At 35.3% G+C, this 19,736-nt stretch overlaps 1 protein-coding gene across 3 annotated transcripts; it reads left to right on the forward strand.

Moving 5' to 3' along the window:
- The first annotated feature begins 587 nt into the window (after window positions 1-587).
- Window positions 588-18,333, forward strand: LOC123562656 (TD and POZ domain-containing protein 2-like). 3 transcript variants are annotated; one of them, XM_045355273.2, is made up of 9 exons: window positions 588-722; window positions 999-1,179; window positions 2,270-2,375; window positions 4,557-4,730; window positions 5,187-5,295; window positions 7,565-7,752; window positions 8,057-8,192; window positions 12,876-12,998; window positions 18,065-18,333. In XM_045355273.2, exons 2-9 carry the CDS (start codon window positions 1,079-1,081, stop codon window positions 18,199-18,201), a joined length of 1,074 nt encoding a protein of 357 aa, XP_045211208.2. In that variant the 5' UTR covers window positions 588-722; window positions 999-1,078; the 3' UTR covers window positions 18,202-18,333. The 3 variants fall into 3 exon arrangements, with proteins under 3 accessions (XP_045211208.2, XP_045211210.2, XP_045211209.2); XM_045355275.2 differs by having other exon boundaries at window positions 1,040-1,179; XM_045355274.2 differs by lacking the exon at window positions 588-722 and having other exon boundaries at window positions 918-1,179.
- The last annotated feature ends 1,403 nt before the right edge of the window (window positions 18,334-19,736 follow it).

Consider the following 19,736-nt stretch of genomic DNA (forward strand, 5'->3'; position numbering starts at 1 on the left):
GGCGTTGGCGTCGGCGTCTGTGTCGGCGTTGCCTGGTTAAGTTTTATGTTTAGGTCAACTTTTTCTCTTAAACTATCAAAGCTATTGCTTTGAAACTTGCAACAACGTGTTTCACCATCATAAGTTTGACCCTGTACAGCATGAAACAAACTCCATCCTGCTTTTTGCAATAATTATTGCCCCTTTTGGACTTAGAAAATCATTTTTTGGTTGAGTATTATGTTTAAGGCAACTTTTCTCTTAACTATCAAAGCTATTGCTTTAAACTTGCAAACAGTTTTTCACCATCATAAGTGGACACTGTACATCAAGAAACATACTCTAGGACAATATTTCTATTATACAAAAAAAATCAGATGAGCGCCAGCACCCGCAAGGCGGTGCTCTTGTTTTTAGGATGTTAAATTTGCAACAAAAAGGAAACAGGGTTTTTAAACATGTCATTATTTGCATGTAATTCTAAATCAAGATAAAAAAGTTAATGTATATAGATTAAACACATTATGTTAAATCAGTTTACAGCTTTGTTCACTTGTTTGACCTTTTTCGTTATGGTTGTTAACCTGTGTCCTAAATATTGACCTTCCACAGTATTTGTTATTATGATTAATTGTAGCCTACCTTTGGCTGAATACAGTCTATTTTTAGATAAAATCAATATGGATAGGGAAATATATTATTGATATATGGACAGTTAAATCAGTTTGGTTACTAAAAACAAGGTAGTGAATTTTATTTACTATTTCATTTTGAGGTTTTTTTGTTACATGTTACATACCTGAAAGAGATAGCTATTAAAGTTGGGTTTAATGTAGCACAATGGCCATGTATTAACATTTGGTTTAAACATGTCAAGTAAGAGTAGTACGTGTATATAGTACAGTAAACATAGATCTATTTAGATTATACTGCAAAATTATATACCTGTGTTACTAAGTTGTGTTATGCATCATACAAAGTCATACTAAAATATGTATGTTTACTGCATTCCCATGCAGAGTTTGTAGTTCTGTAATAGTGTCTGTGTACCCGACTCCAGTGCAAAGTTTGATGACAGATCTGCAGGGTATTATAAGAGATGGCATCCAATGTTGTATCACAGGCAGTAACATCAAGGGACACAGTATCGCAGTGGGTGGAGAGAGTTACAGGTTACTCATCACAGTATGATGCTGACAGGTTTGTGTACAGTTTTGTATAAATGTGTATTTTTCTGCTTTCTGAAATGTACCAGTAGTTGCCTTGTCGCCTTCACTTTGTACCATAAATATTCCAATTATCGCTTATATGCTGAAGGCATTTTAAGCTATACTGATCTTTTTAGAAAATTCAGTGAGGTACTGTCATGACTTAATTGTCTTGTATGGATAAGCTTTTATTTGATCCACATTTTTACACAAAACTGTACGAGCTATAGCTTTGAAACTTTGTACACTTGTTTATTATCATTATATAAGTAAGTAGGTAAAGAACTATAACTCTTGAATTTTGTCAGAATTGTGGCTCTTTTAAACTAAAAAAACTGGCATTTTTTCTTTATTTTTTGTTGTTGAGGTTTACTTTTCTTGAATACTTTAGCTTTAAAACTTAGTTCTTTTGTTGTGAACAGATGAGTGAGAAGACCAGGAACCATAACTCTTTTCTTGTATGTTGCCTTACACCAAGTCTTAACAGAGGAGCTAAAAGTTTGTGTCACATTATATCTAAAAAGCATTATAGGAATGTTACTGAGCATTGTGCACCTGTTGTTTTTTTTAGGATTTCACTCTTTAAGACCAGAGTTATGGTCCTTTACTGAACCAGACTTAATTGTCTAACAGTTGACAACCTTGTTCAGATACCCTTTATCTTGTTTTATATTGACATTTCAAACAATATTACCATGTGGCATGTCACAGCAAAGGTTTTGGACCAATCAAAATAACAGCAAGGTCCCTTTGAATGTTCTTGAGTGCAACACCACACGATCATGCTCTCTGGCAATGGGCTAAGATAAAGTATTATACATTAACATTGAAAATGGAATCCATGATTCCAGTCGAGCAGAATTAACAGAGAGAGAGAGAGACTAATAATAACATATTTTATGATGAAAACATTTTTACCCTTACAAAACTGTTTCAGTCATTTCTCACACCTATAAACTGTAGACCAGATACGTTATTCGTTGACCTTCAGTAGTTAAATGCAAGGTTTCATGTTCCACTTTGGGAATTAAATATTTGAACACATTGCTTTAATAGATATTTCTCTTTTCTGTTTTAAATAGATGGAATGCAGGTCAGGTGATAGGGGAACCAAAAGTTTATCCAAACTATGGGGACAGACGTGGAGCCTGGGCAATGCAGAATATAGATGCTAATCAATTTATTGAGGTATATAACTCTTTTCAAATGTTCATTTTATTTTATTTTGTCAAGGACATTGAGCATGTTGGCTTTCAAGTAGTTTCAAAGTTGCTTTGATTGATAAGGTAAAAGAGGCAAAGTGATGACAACTTTATTTCTGCCAGAACTGGGATAGGAATACATTATGATACAACCACAGCACCTGGCAACAACTATCCTACCATTTCTGAAACAACTACCTAAAAACGTTATGAAAATTATGCTGAATGTAATTAGGCCTAAAAAAAAAATTCTTTGTTTCCGATAACATGCTCAAAAAAATTAGGGTAGGTAGGTCGGAAACATTTTTTTTTTTGGAAATGTTTTTTATTAAGGGAGACTTTTCAGAAATTATTTTTGTGTCAAAAAATGAATACAAATAAGGGGGTTATGCCTTTAGAGCATCAGTAAGTTCATTTCTAACATCACTTGCCATGTTTAAAGCATAAAAAGTGCAGTTTTGCAACTTTTTGTTAAAAAGTTGAAAAAAAATTCTCCAAGGCCATAAAAACATTTAGGGTCGGGCCAAACATTTAGGGTAGGTCGGGATACCAGAAACAAACAATTTTTTTTTTACGCCTTATCTTCTTTCTGTGAAGGTATGGCTCTGTTAATGTTACCATAACATTGTGGCACATATGATATGTCTGGTCCAGATTATATGGGGAAAAAGGGTCATACAATTAAGTAAAAATATTATCAAAACATTGTAGTAGGTATGGTCAGAAAATTCCATGTTGAGGTCAGTAGAGTCAGTTGGCAGTATATGTATCCTCTCATCTCCAAAGTCATGTTGAGCAGTTTTAACATTTAGCCTGCTAAATTTCTAAAATGGACTGGTCCATCATTCAATGTTGGCAGTACCATTTATTATTCGAAGGGGTTTTCGCTGAATATTTACTTCTACTTCTATGCTCCTACTACCAAGGGCTTTCGCATCGACTGAATACTGAACAGTGCAGACCATGATAAGCCTGCATAGACGTGCAGGCTGATCTTGTGGTCTGCACTGGTCACAAAGGCGGAATCACTTGCCACCAGCAGGCTAAAGGTTAACTACCGGTATAACTATATTTCCTAATAATGTTAGGTTGTTAAGCAGCTTCATCCACACCCATGCTGCAATACACTTCAATTGAATGGCCAAATGTAGCTAAACATCTTGCCATTATTAGTGTTTATCCTTACAGCATTCAACAAGTGTTTTATCATATGACATCAAAAATGAATTTCAAAGCTTTTGTCTCAATTTATGACTTTAGCCTAGCAAACCTTTGTTGACCCATGGTCCAGTCAGTATCACAAACTATAGTGGGGTCAATAGCACAAACTATGGACTGTCAGTTCATATAAGCAGTTCTATGATAATATACACTACTGATCAGTAGTCCAAACTATTGCCGGAGGTCCATTACATGACATTAGAAATAAATTTTCATATTCTTATTTCTTCAAGTTTTGACTTTCGTTTAGCAAAATTAAGTGTTAACTATAGACAACAGCTCAAACTGTGGACTTGTGATTTGTGGTAAATAAATTTATTTCATAACACATAAGTCAGAGTTGTTTAAGAAATAATTTATCCCAGTCAATGATTTGTCATCATTTGTTGTTGAGATGCGAAGAAATTATATCACAAGGGCTCAAAATGATTTTATTCAAGAGAAAAATTTTGAGATATATATCATTTTGATTCTAACACAATACACTAAGGATTATTGTATACATCTTTGAAACAATAATAAAATATAAATGACAAATAAAGTTTCATTATCAAACTCAGCTGAGACTGAAAATGTTTTGTGAACACAAGGCCTAGTCATGTTAGAATTGATTTTTCACAAAAAATATAGGAGCCGTGCCATGAGAAAACCAACATAATGGCTTTGCAACCAGCATGGATCCAGACCAGCCTGCGCATCCGCGCACTGGTCAGGCTCCATGCTGTTCGCTTTTAAAGCCTATTGGAATTGGAGAAACTGTTAGCGAACAGCATAGATTCTGACCAGACTGCGCGGATGCGCAGGCTGGTCTGGATCCATGCTGGTCGCAAAGCCACTATGTTGGTTTTCTCATGGCAAGGCTCATAGTTTCATTTGTAAGCTTTGTTAATCATCAAAATATTCCTTGAGACAAAACTTTTATTAACACTGTCTGAAAACTTTGCAGGTTGAGTTCAGGGAGGCTGTGTATGTGACAGGTATTGATATATATGAGACGTACCATGCGGGAGGGGTAAAAGCAATCAAAGCCCTCGGTGATCAGGGGCAATGGCGCACACTGTGGCAGACAGACAGTGTGACCAGTATTTCATCATCAAGAGTATTCTCTCCTCAACTTGCTGTAAGTACAGAATTTCTTTTATTTACTTGTACCTTTGGCTTGATGTTTTAAAATCATGAAGTCTGATAAACAGATCTTTTGTTATAGTTTTAATAATAAGAATACTTATTTTCTCTGAGATTCCTTTTGTTCATGGTGATCACATTTAAGGTAGTAAGTGAGCAAACTTAGTGATCGAATGACAACTAGATTAAGAAAAGTACTTTTAAAATTAGTTTGTGGCAAGTAGTTTTTAGCGAATGCAAAAATAAGAGAGGCAAAACTGGGTTGGAAAATGTCACATGGCATTGCCATGTGGACAAGCATTTACTTTTAACTTGTCCAAAGAAAATATTATTTTAATATATCAGTTAAAATGCCATACTCTAAATTGTGTAACAGTTTTATCGATTTTTGATCATATGTAAAGAAATGAGAACACTTTTCTGGGTATTTATTGTACACCCTTTTATTCAGGAAATGAGTTGTAGGACAAAGAATATACGTGTTGAGGTAGACTGTACAGCATGTGAGACATGGGTAGAGATAGATGCTATACAACTACATGGACGTACATTTTTGACGGGTAAATTTTCAACCTTAAAATTAATTTTTATAATAATCAGATGAAAATGAGATTATTAACTATTGAGTTTGTTTGTGACCCGCAACGGAAATATGCATGGTCAGATAAATGTGTGGGGGTGATAGGATGTGGGGTGAGTCAATAGCCAAATCCCCATATTTTTCATAGTGACCCCACATATATCTGTGGAGGGCCACTCACAAACACAGTTTTTAGCCTATTTACTAGACATGGAAATCTATTGACCCACCATAGAAATATAGGGGTGTTCAAATGTCCACCTTTAACTAATGACAATGCTAGACTCTTGTGGCAGGTAAAACTGTGTGCTAGCAATCACTGATAGTAGACAGTAATGAGCAAATTGTGATCAAATGAGAATAAGATAATATTAATAGTGATCACTTGTATTGATAGTATAAAGTGGTAATGATTTATCAGATATGGTGATCATTGTCTTGCTAGTGAAGAGTGATAATAATTTATCATTCATTGTGATCATTTGTATTGACAGTATAGAGTGGTAATGATTTATCATTCATTGTGATCACTTGTATTGATAGTATAGAGTGGTAATGATTCATTGTGATCACTTGTATTGATAGTATTGAGTGGTAATGATTTATCATTCATTGTGATCACTTGTATTGACAGTATAGAGTGGTAGTGATTCATTGTGATCACTTGTATTGATAGTATAGAGTGGTAATGATTTATCATTCATTGTGATCACTTGTATTGACAGTATAGAGTGGTAATGATTCATTGTGATCACTTGTATTGATAGTATAGAGTGGTAATGATTTATCATTCATTGTGATCATTTGTATTGATAGTATAGAGTGGTGACAGTTGATCATACATGGTGATCATTGCATTGATAATATATAGTGGTAATGATTAATCATACATGATGATTATTGTTTCGATAGAGTGTTAATGAAAAATCATACAAGATAATTATTGTTTGAATAGTTTAGAGTGGTAGTGATTTATCATACGTTAGGATTATCATTTTGATAGTATAGAACTTGGTAATGATTAATCATTCATTGTTATACCCCCACAAAACGAAGTTTGCGGGGGGTGGGGGGTATATAGGAGTGAGCGATAGGAGTACAACGATGTAACATCAGAAAATACAGGTCAAGTTCGACTTTGGGGTCAGTAGGTCAAAGGTCAAGGTCACAGTGACTCAGAACAGTTAAACGATTTCCGGATGATAACTTGAGAACGCTTGGGTCTAGGATCATAATTTTTGTACACAGGTGTAACCTGATAAAATACAGGTCAAGTTTGACTTTGGGGTCAGAAGGTCAAAGGTCACAGTGACCCTGAACACTAAAACTGTTTCCGGATGATAACTTGAGAACGCTTGGGCCTAGGATCATAAAATTTTGTACACAGGTGTAACATCAAGAAATACAGGTCAAGTTCGAGTTTGAGGCCAGTAGGTCAAAGGTCAAGGTCACAGTGACTCGGAACAGTTATATGGTTTCTGGTTGATAACTTGAGAACTCTTGGGTCTAGGATCATAATTTTTTGTACACGGATGTAACATGATAAAATACAAGTCAAGTTTGACTTTGAAGTTAGTAGGTCAAAGGTCAAGGTCACAATGACAAGAAACAGTTAAACAGTTTCTGGATGTTAACTTGAGAATGCTAGGGCCTAGGATCATGAAAATTGATAGGGAGTTTGGTTATGACCAGCTGATGACCCCTTATGATTTTGAGGTCAGTAGGTCACATGTCAAGGTCAAAGTGACCTGGAACATTTAAAACGGTTTTCGGACAATAACTTGAGAATACTTTGGACTAGGATCACGAAACTTCATAGTGAGGTTGGTCATGACCAACAGATGACCCTTATTAATTCTGAGTTCCAAAGGTTAAAGGTCAGAGTGACCCAGAACATTTAAACCTTTTCCAGACAATAACTTGAGAACGCTTGGGCCGAGGATCATGAAACTTCATAGGGAGGTTGGTCATGACCAGCAGATGACCTGAATTGATTTTGAGGTCAGTAGGTCAAAGGTCAAGCAAGTCCGGCTTTAAACTTGGCTTAGTTCTGTGACAAGGCTATATTGTGGGGGTATAATTCGTCACTCATGTGACAACTCTAGTTATCATTTGTGTTGATAATAAAGAGTGGTTATGATTGATCATACATGGTGATAATTGCATTAGAATAAGGTGGTGCACTGGTCGCCAGTGATAATACTTTGTGATTGCCATTTTACAACTGATTTTTGTTATGTCTGTTTCAGTGCCACCTCCTCCTGCTGAAGAGCTTGCTTCTGATTTTGCAAAAATTGTAAATGACAGTACATTCAGTGACTGTCAGTTCCTGTTAGAAGGCAAACATACAGTGTATGCACACAAGGCGATCATCTGTGCCAGGTCAGATTACTTCAAGGCAATGTTTTCAGAAAAATCTGAGAAATCCTATATCTCGGTAAGTTAAAATATAACAGCTTTTTCAAATAAGGCTGATCAATTGTCTCAAAAGTGCTAAAATAACTTATTAGTTTTTTTTCACTCTCTTAGTCATTCTCACAATGACACATCATGCGGGGGAATAACCTCCTCCTTGGCATCGAAAACGCAGAAATTTCTCTTCCTTTAATGTGAAAACATAGAAATAAAACACGCAGAAATTTATTCCACAATTTTTAGGACAAAAACACAGAATTTTTTGACCCCAGAAATAACATGCTATACATTGAGGATGTTTCATATGTCAATTTTATATATTATAGGCAGCAATAGAGATCGAGGATGTGTCGTATATCAGTTTTATGGCTGTAATGCAATACCTCTACACAAACTCTCTTCCGTCAAACCCGTACCCCTGCCCTCCATATGACACTGTTTCTCTTACCCATATCTGGAGAGGTAAGTTGTACATCAGCCTGCATAAAATACTAATATGAAGCTTTTTAACTTGACTGCTTGAAGGATATTTTGCTCTAGAGCTGGTGTCTGCATCACCATTACTTTCAGGTTAAAGTTTTACTGCAAGCTTCTCAGTATTGCTTAATCCTCTTAACAGTTACCTCAGTTATAATCAAACATCACTTAAGGATTTGTTTTAGTAAGGGGCTATTGTTTAAAAGAAATTTAAAATTTACTCAGTGATCTTAAAAGCTGAATGCAGATCAATTTGGTCATCCCTTGAACATACTGTACTGCACCACAATATGCAACACTGTACTATACCATACCCTGAAATCCCGAAAATAAGCCGGTTTCGATAATAAGTCGGTCTCGAAAATAAGCCACCATTTCACTACAGGCAAGAAGGGCTCATAAATAAGCTGCACTCAAAAATAAGCTCTTCACCTTTTTGTATCAAAGTTCCTTTACACGGGATTTGAACCACCAAGCTTTTGTTTTCAGTCCTTCTTGTCTAATTTCAAGAAATTCGTGATGTAACTGAGATTCCATGTCTGGAAATAAAGCTCTCCGTCCCGAACCTGTACTTTTAGAACCTTTTGGCAAGTTTTTAATGTCTGCCAGAGCTTTCTGCCAACGTCTAACATTAGTTTCTTCTATGTTAAAATGTCGGGCTGTGTCTATTACTTTATTTTTAATATTTCCAACTGACAACATTTTGTAATGAGACACAACTTCCAGTTTAAATTCCCTCGTATAGCTCCTACCATTTTGTTTTGGCATTTCCATTTTTTACAACTTGTAAAACACCATTGTACATGTAATTATACCGCTATATAAGAAAGCCTATAAAACTGTTAAATTGATAACACAATGCGGTGTTTGTCACGTATAATGTAAGTGATGTAAGTTATTCATACCCTTCCCTTACAGAAGCAAGCATCTGCGGCATACAAAATGTGTACTTGCTGCGTACATGCCGTGAACTCAGTAGTACGCCAGAGAAATATGTTTTACATACACCACATGCTGCGTACATGCTGCGTACTATTTCACAGAGTACACAGCATGTACTCAGTAGACAGTAGTACACAACATGTATGCGGCACAGTGATTGAAAATTTCAGAAGTACACTTAAATTCATATACACAGCAAGAAAACAGACTTTTCTAGCAACTCTGGTTATAGATTAGACAATCATGTGATCTCTTTGGAGCATGCCCAGTAATAACTTCCTGTCTATTTGAAAAGTGGAGCTAAAATGACAACATGCAGTCTCTTAGAGTAAAATATACTAAAATAAAGGACTAACATACAGTATCAAAGTTTTGTAAGTTGAATTTAGTTTTTGTATTTTAACTGAAGTTAAAATATTGTAGTATAATTAATTATTTACTTCATACTTGGCTGTGTTTGACTTTTGTATTTGAATTATAATTGTTCTTTTCATAACTTAGCAACTTGATAAAGACAACTTACATACCAGTATATATAAAGGAAATATATATATATTATAATTTAGGTTTTAATTTTAAATGTAACAAACTTGCCATAGCAACACTTATTCTATATTGATTAGTAATTCAACTTCTCTTTCAATTATAATAATCAATAAACATTTTTTTCTTTTACATTTTGATTTGGCGTAAAAACTTAAGTTCATTACTTTACTTAAAATACATTGCATTCCATTGCCTAAATGTCTTTGCAGAAAGTTATACTGACTGAATGTGTAAAAGAATATCAATGCAAAAATACCAGAAAAGAATACATTGTACCTTGTTCACAGCATGTACACCGGAGAGCCTATTTGCATGTGAAAAGTGTATGTGCCGCGTACATGCTGTGTACTATTTCTCCAGTGTACTTCCCGCGTACTAAATTTCTCCGGTGTACTTCCTGCATACTATATATTCGCAGCATGTATGCGGCAGGTAGTACGCAGCAGAGCTCATTTGCATGTCAAAAGTGTACTACAAACGTACTAATGGTGTATATGCGGTGTATATCCTGCGTACTATTTCAAGTCCAAGAATTTAGTACACATCATGTACGCGACAAGTACGCCACATATACGCAGCAAGAGTACACGGCAGGCCCTTTTCTTTGGTAAGGGTTTCACGGTTTGGCGATTGAAACATGGGTGTGTTTTGTTTGTTAGGCCAGTCAAAACTTTTTCTATGAGTAATTATGTCAGAAGTATAAGTATTTACCGACATCGATGTTTTTACTAAACATCAAATACCGGTATGAAGAAAAAAAGGCACTCGAAAATACGCCGGTTTTTAAATCGTTACCGGATATATGTACTCGCAAGTTCGCCGGACTCAAAAATAAGCCGGTCTCAAAAATAAACCGCCAAATCCTTACGAAAATTTCAAATAAGCCACGGCTTATTTTCGGAATTTCAGGGTATTATATCACATTGTGTTGTTAAGTATCATATTTTATTCTATATCTATTTTATTTATGTAATCGCGAACGTTTATTTGCAATACATGACCGTACAATATATTATTGTATTGGACGCACGTGCATACAAAAAACCTATATTTTTCCGTATTTGGACTGTTCAACAGTCCCATGTTAAACATACGATAAAGCTTGAAATGCATTAAAATGTTCCAAATGTAAATTGTGTGAAGTTGGTACTCTCTGTACAGAGTTTGATTATGCGTCTTGAAATGAGGATTATTGGAAAAATATGTAAAAAGGCAGAAATACAATATTCAGTCAATCATTCATAATTTAAACTAAAATAAAATAGATATAGAATAAATAGGTTATTTAACATTGTACTGTACAATACAATTAACATTGTACTGTACAATACAATACTGTACTTGTACCCAGCTGGGAAAACCATACTGGACTTGCCGCTTTCTCAGCTGGGTATTTGTCCAAATATACCTCCGTATTGTACAGAACAATGTTAAATAACCTAATATTATTCTATATCTATTTTATTTATCCAATCGTGAATGTTTATTTGCAACACATGACCGCACAATATATAACCGTATTGGACACACATGCGTACAGAAACACCTGTACTTTTTTCATATTTGGACAGTTCAACAGTCCCGTTATAAGCATACCATATTGCCTGAAATGCGTGAAAATGTTCCGAATGTAAATCATAAAGTAGGAGCTCTGTGTACAGAGTTTGATTATGCGTCTTAAAATCAGGATTATTGTTGTTTATTTGTAAACACAAAAACTAAAGTGCATGTCATGGCAATGCTGTCCGCTTTGGAAGTAAGTACTGTTGTGGAATTTTGTCTGCTGCCTGCCTAGTTGAATCCCTCCCACGCGAAAATTCCCTCCGAGCAACAGTCACCTTACAACAGCCAGTTTGGTCATGTCCAGCTGCTGGCTGTTGTAGGGACATTGCACTCTATAATTCATTAAATACTGAGATGTAGAACTACAACATTCAATGAATCACATATATTTCTAAATGAATTAAAATAAATATAGAATAAAAAGTTTATTAAGGGCCTAACATTGTTCTGTATAATATATATTTGCACTTGTACCAAGCATGGAAAATGCAGAAAAGGCTTAATGAATCATTTTTAATTTAAACTAAAATAAATTAGATATAGAATAAAAAGGTTATTTAACATTTTACTGTACAATACAAGATATATTTGGACTTGTACCCAGCTGGGAAAACCATATTGGACAAGCCTAGTGGCTCGTCCAATATGGTTTTCTCAGCTGGGTACTCATCCAAATATATCTCCGTATTGTACAGTAAAATGTTAAATAACCAAATAAAACTGTACAGTACCATAACTAACTGTACTTTATCATAATTGGTGTTCTGTAGGATATTTTACTGTACTGAGCTGTTGTTCTGTACTGTACATAATTATCAGAATAATTTGTATATTTGATATATTGATAACATTACACATAAGCACAGATAGTGCTTAACTCCCTTTTCATGCTACCATTGCTACGATTATGTCTCCCAGCACACAGCAATGTGGTAGAGATATTGATTTACTCCTGTCTGTCTGTCTGTCTGTGTGTCTGTCACAAATCTTGTCCACACTCTAAGTCTAACATTTCTCATCCGATCTTCACCAAACTTGAACAAAATGTGTTTGCCAATAAGTCCTCGGCCAAGTTCGATAACTAGCCAAATCGGCCCAGGCACTTCGCAGTTATGGCCCTTGAAACTTGTTTTTGATAATCAAAGCACTGAAAGTCTTATAAGGCAGTTGAGGTCTTGATACATGGTTGACGATTTGGGTAATTACAATGTTAGCTGGATCCCAGCATCACACATTATATTATATACAATAGTTAAAGGGAACCAACTATTTGTTGGAGCAAGTACTCATTGTAAAATACCATGTACAAATTTGTACCAATCAGATACTAGTTCTGTTAATAGCACCAATCAAAGCTCACATCTGCTAATGTATAAATATGTAGATTGATGACAGAGAATCATTCTGTATCCAGCGATCGAAGAAGACACATCGAAGATTCAACTAATAATTTATCCCAGTACCTTGATAAGGAAGTTATTGCAACTACCCTGTCAGGGCATATAAATTATTAAAAAGAAGACGTTTAAGTTCATAGACTAAAGAAGAGTTGCAGAATTACCCAGGTTTTGATGTACTTTACTACCTTACAGCATTCTTATCATATTTGTTCTACAGTTGCTGAGAGGTTCCAGTTAGCGGGCCTGAAGACATTAACAATATATCTGATCAGTGAAAAGATGGATGCCACTAATGTTGTAGACACATACCTGGCTGCAGCAGAATCTACTCCTATAATAGGTAAAATATACTACAAGTATGTGAACGGAAAGTTGTAGCTTTCTTGCTTACCTAGCAGGGAAAGATAAGGTTATCCAGGTAGGCTTTTCCCAGGGAAATGATAAGTTACAAGTGTGCATATTGCCGTCATAATTTGGTCCACGCTGCCCCTTGGGTATGGGAAAACCCTGTCTTACACAGACTGGCATGTAAGATCCTTGTAGTCTTCTGATGTTGATATAGAACTTTATGTTGTACTAACATCAGAATATGAAGTGCCTTTGCTTATATGATTGTTAAGCACTTATACATGTATGTGATGCGTGTATTGTTAATGTTCACATTTACTACTGTTTACCCCAGGATAAACACCACTCTACTAAACACATTTACTACTGTTTACCCCAGAATAAACACCACTCTACTAAGTACCCTCCATCTATTAGCCAAAATTTAAAAAAAAAGGATAAGTTAGTTATTTTATTTAAATTGATAGCTCTATTTACTAAATAATAAACAAAATTTGTATTGGCCTAAATAAATGCTCCTTTCTGCCAGTTGCATAATTCATGGTTCTTGAATTACTAGTAGTACTGATGAGATAATGTGCAAGCATAACTCTACTATATAGTTACTGATTTATCTCCCCTTTTTAGCTTGACTATTCGAAGAATAAGTAGAGCTATCCTAGTCACCACGGAGTCGGCGTCACACCTTGGGTTAAGTTTTTCGTACCAGTCCACATTTTGACAAAGTCTTTTGAGATAAAGCTTTGAAACTTTCAACACTTGTTTACCATCATCATGGCCAGTTATAGGGAAGAGCACATAACTCCATCAAGGATTTTGGCTGAATTATGGCCCCTTTTGACTTAGAAATCATGGTTAAGTTTTTCGTACCAGTTCATATTTTGACAAAGTCTTTTGAGATAAAGCTTTGAAACTTTCAACACTTGTTTACCATCATCATGGCCAGTTATAGGCAAGAGCACATAAGTCCATCAAGGATTTTGGCTGAATTATGGCCCTTTTTGACTTAGAAATCTGGGTTAATATTTCGTACCAGTTCATATTTTGACAAAGTCTTTTGAGATAAAGCTTTGAAACTTTCAACACCTGTTTACCATCACCATGTCCAGTTATAGGCAAGAGTACATAACTCCATCAAGCATTTTGGCTGAATTATGGCCCCTTTTGACTTAGAAATCTTGGTTAAGTTTTTCGTACCAGTTCATATTTTTTGTAAAGTGTTTGACATATGGCTTTGAAACTTTTATCACTTGTTTAGTATAATAGTCTCTATCTGTAGGAAAGAGAACATAACTCTGTCATCTATTTTGGCTGAATTATGGCCCTTTTTAGCTCATCTGATTTTTTGAAAAAAAATGATGAGTTATTGTCATCACTTGAGCGGTTGTCGGCGTCGGCGTCGGCGTCGGTGTCGGCGTCGGCGTCGGCGTCTGCGTCGGCGTTGCCTGGTTAAGTTTTATGTTTAGGTCAGCTTTTCTCCTAAACTATCAAAGCTATTGCTTTGAAACTTGGAATACTTGTTCACCATCATAAGCTGACCCTGTATAGCAAGAAACATAACTCCATCTTGCTTTTTGCAAGATTTATGGCCCCTTTTGTACTTAGAAAATATCAGATTTCTTGGTTAAGTTTTATGTTTAGGTCAACTTTTCTCCTAAACTATCAAAGCTATTGCTTTGAAACTTGGAATACTTGTTCACCATCATAAGCTGACCCTGTACATCAAGAAACATAACTCCATCTTGCTTTTTGCAAGAATTATTGCCCCTTTTGGACTTAGAAAATCAGTTTTCTTGGTTAAGTTTTATGTTTAGGTCAGCTTTTATCCTAAACTATCAAAGCTATTGCTTTAAAACTTGCAACACTTGTTCACCATCATAGGCTGACCCTGTACAGCAAGAAACATAACTCCATCTTGCTTTTTGCAAGATTTATGGCCCCTTTTGGACTTAGAAAATATCAGATTTCTTGGTTAAGTTTTATGTTTAGGTAAACTTTTTCTCTTAAACTATCAAAGCTATTGCTTTGAAACTTGCAACACTTGTTCACCATCATAAGCTGACCCTGTACAGCAAGCAACATAACTCCATCCTGCTTTTTGCAATAATTATTGCCCCTTTTGGACTTAGAAAAATCATTTTCTTGGTTGAATATTATGTTTAAGTCAACTTTTCTCATAAACTATCAAAGCTATTGCTTTAAAACTTGCAACAGTTTTTCACCATCATAAGTGGACACTGTACATCAAGAAACATAACTCTATCCTGCTTTTTGCAAGAATGATGGCCCTTTTTAGACTTAGAAAATCATGGGTAGGACAATATTTCTATTATACAAAAAAAATCAGATGAGCGTCAGCACCCGCAAGGCGGTGCTCTTGTTGGACTTTGAAATTGGTTCTGTTTTCATACAAGTCCATGTTTTGTCAAAACTATTTGACATATGGCTTTTAAACTTTGAACACTTGTTTATCATTATGATTTCCATCTGTAGGCAAGAGTACATAACTATTTTGACTGAATTATGGCCCTTTTTGGACTTTGAAATTGGCTCATATATTGCCATTTAGTGCAAGACTTATCGAAATCAAAGTAATACAGGAACATTGTTTGTCAAACTATTTATTTCTTTTGTCTGAATATCCGTAGAAATATTTTGGCCCCATTCTTCAATCAGTTCTTCGAATAGTCGAGCGCGCTGTCATCAGACAGCTCTTGTTTTATACGCCTGTGAAACAGGATGTTTTATGTAATCACCAGTTGCAGACAGGTGGGAGCATCCACTGAAGTTGTCCATTCTCTAACTTGAGCTGTTCTCAACCAATGTTGACCAAACCTGGTCACAAAGTTTATTGGCATAATATCTTGGCCAAGTTCAATAAACAGCTTGATTGTCCCAGAATCTCTGAGTTACAACCTTTAAATTACTAAAATTGTGAAAATTGATAGTGTATTCTCACTTAATTTATGTAGTTCTTTTCACTAAACTTGGTCACATTGTTTATGGGCATAACATCTTGGCCAGTTTCCATAACCATCCAGATTGTCTCTGTCTGCTGTGGCTCTGGAGTTACCTCTCTTGAATTATTGGAAATAGTGAAAATTTATTGTTTCTGCTGTCTTAACTTGAGCAGTTCATACCCAGTGTTCACCAAACTTAGTCACAGTGATTAGGTGCATAATATCTTGGTCAAGTTCAATAACATGCTGGATCTGCCAAGCCTTCCTGGAGTTAGGGCCCTTGAATTGCTCAAAATTGTGAAAACTGACAGCCAACAGAAAATCGAAGTTACTCTTGACTAGTGGCCCTTGAATACTTAAAACAGTGAAAATTGACATTGTCCACTTAATAATTTAAGTAGTACTTATCCAATATTCAGCAAACTTAATCAGAATGTTTATTTTCATATTATTTTTCGCCAAGATTGATATCCAGCCAGATAGTCTTTGTCACTCTTGAGTTATGGCCCTTGAATTCATCCAAATTGACAACAAGTCTGCTCCATAAGTATAGTACTTTAAAAGCCCAAAGTCATTTGCTGTGATAGGCATACTTTATGAGTTTGCCACTCTTGTTGAAGCTTTGTTCTTAGCACATGCTGTTGTACTTTTCTTGTTCGGGATATATTAGGGGAGCATATATCAGTTTGTTGATTGCACTTGTGCAAATTCAGTTGAGGCATTACAGAGTTATGCACACATGGACAAAATTTCCTTGACTAAGAGGTAATGCAGAGATTATAATGACATTCCATTATAGCTTGAGTTATGGCCCTGCATTTAACCCACCTGCCTGTCTGTCCACCTTGTCAGGCCATAACTTCGAAACTATTCAATAGATTTGTTAAATTTCCACACAGTGACAGGTGGAAGAACAAAGTACTAGAACCATAACGACCATGCTTTCTTTCTGAATTATCTCCCTTTATCAAGTTGTCTGGGCCATAACTCTTAAAAATGCTGGAGTGAATATATTAAAACAAAAGACAATGAAGTGCAGTGTATAAGAACTATAACTCTACTTTGCTTACTTTTTTACTTCGCCATGACAAAAGTCACCAGAGCTGTGTCGTCAGTATCGTGTGTAGTCATCATGTGAACAGTTCTAAAGCTCAAACCTCAGATATTACTCACTTAAAAGGAATGAAAACTTCATACATCCTTTCCGCATGATTATACCAAGTGACAGACATAGGTTGCATAACTCTTGCTTTCATTTTGATGAAATTATGCTTATTTTGTACTTAGCCAATTTTTTTAAACAAAATTCTGTCGCCCGCCCGCTTAGCTCAGTAGGGAGAGCGTTGGTTTACAGATCGCGGGGTCGCGAGTTCAATCTCAGAGTGGGGTCGCGAGTTCAATCCCTGGGCGAGGTGTATGTTCTCCGTGACGATTTGATAAATGACATTGTGTCTGAAATCATTTGTCCTCCACCTCTGGTAATTCATGTGGGGAAGTTGGCAGTTACTTGCGGAGAACAGGTTTGTACTGTTACAGAATCCATGAACACTGGTATTGTTAAATGCCCGCCGTTACATAACTGAAAAACGGCGTGAAACCCACCCCCCACCCCCAAAAAAAATTCTGTTAGGAATTATCAGCAACCTCATATCTCGTTAACTACATATCACAGCTAAAAACTTCACACACTTCTTTGTCATGCTTAAATCATATGAAATGAAGGACAAAAGTCCCATAACTCTCTTGCCTTCATTTTGATGAATTCATGGTCCCTTTGGTACTTAGTCATTTTTTTTTCAACAATATTCTGTTTGCAATTGTCAGAAGGTTAGTATCTCAGTTATTGAAAAAAAAATCTCTCACACTTTTTTGCTATATTAATACAAACTGAATGACATAGGTTCCATAACTCTTACTATAAGCCACCATTTTTTATTCGCTAGATGAGAGTATAATCAAACTCTTCATAAGAGAAGAAAATATTCTTAAAATAAATGATTATCAGAGAAGGCTCAAGAACAAGCCTGCAGAGGTAGATGAATGATCAATATTGAAAATGTTAAAAAAAAATGTAAATTGTTTAACATTATACTTTCAGAGGAAGTCAGAAACAACTGTATATTGTTTATGTCCACTCACCTGCAGTCGATTGTGAACACGCCAAGCTTTACTGCTCTACCTCAGGATGTTATGCTGGAAATAATCCAGGGAACTACAGCAAAGTTGAAAATATAAGATTCCAACACAAAATAGGCATAATTATGTTTCTATGGAGCAATGAAACCTCACTAGGCTGTTCATATAACCTTCTGCTAAAATGAGCCGTGCCATGGGAAAAACAACATAGTGGGTTTGCGACCAGCATGGATCCAGACCAGCCTGCGCATCCGCGCAGTCTGGTCAGGCTCCATGCTGTTCGCTTTTAAAGCCTATTGGAATTGGAGAAACTATTAGCGAACAGCATGGATCCTGACCAGACTGCGCGGATGCGCAGGCTGGTCTGGATCCATGCTGGTCGCATACCCACTATGTTGGTTTTCCTGTGGCACGGCTCATATACGAGAGTATTGTATTTCTCAGGTTATAACTCTGCTGCATTTTTCTCCTATATTTATGAAGAAAACATATACCTAGCTGAGAATGGACAAACTTTTATTGCAAATAGAGAAAATTCGTAAACACAAGTAATGTCATAAACCAAAGCAAAATTTGAAGGCAAAAGTGTTGATTACTTCTGCAAAATTATAACATTTAAATTAAAAAATTGCCAAATATAATTTTTATTACACTTTAATATATATTGATATAAACTTCATGATATTGGCTGCAAAATTAATTAAAGTACTTTGTTGCAAAAATTTTGTATGAACATTAATGAGAGACCTGACTGTTGAACTCTTAGTGCTTTGTCTTCCAAACAGTGGTGGTTGATTAATATCTTATTTGAAAATATTTGTAACATACATTGTTTAAACATATCAAGTCAAAAACACTTTTTAAGGAAATGTAAAAATAAAATGACACACCACTTTTAACAGGGAATATATGAAAATACTCAGTTTATGGAAGAATACTGTCTGTGTGGTTTATTTTTCTGGTAATCAGCTTGTGATAAAAATCATTTTGAAGTGCATGATTATGATTTATCATAAGAGTTCTTAATGAAATACTTATGTGTAGTTTTATAATTGTGTTTAAAAAAAACTAATTTGGTTAATTGGTTCAGGGGAGTCCGTCATTCATCATGAACATTTTATCTTACACATGTTTTAATAGATTTCTTCACAATCATGAACCACTTGATGGATCTTCATTAAATCCTTTGGAGGATATTTTACAAATTTGTTAAATTATTTGTACTTGACCACTCTGAAAGAAGAGCTAAAATTGAAGAAAAAATAACATTTAAACAACTTTCATATAAGGTCTAAAAAAAAAAATTCTTTGTTTCTGGTAACATGCTCAAAAAAATTAGGGTAGGTAGGTCGGAAATTTTTTTTTTTTTTGGAATTTTTTTTTTATTAAGGGAGACTTTTCAGAAAATATTCTTGTGTCAAAAAATGAATACAAACAAAGGGGTTATGCCTTTAGAGCATCAGTAAGTTGATTTTTAATATCACTGAGCATGTTTAAAGCATAAAAAGTATAGTTTTGCAATTTTTTGTTAAAAAGTTAACAAAAAATATTCTCCAAGGCCATAAAAACATTTAGGGTCAGGCCAAAAATTTAGGGTAGGTCGGGATACCGGAAACAAACAATTTTTTTTTTTA

This window comes from Mercenaria mercenaria, chromosome 2 (assembly GCF_021730395.1).
Source record: "Mercenaria mercenaria strain notata chromosome 2, MADL_Memer_1, whole genome shotgun sequence".
Lineage (NCBI taxonomy): Eukaryota > Metazoa > Mollusca > Bivalvia > Venerida > Veneridae > Mercenaria > Mercenaria mercenaria.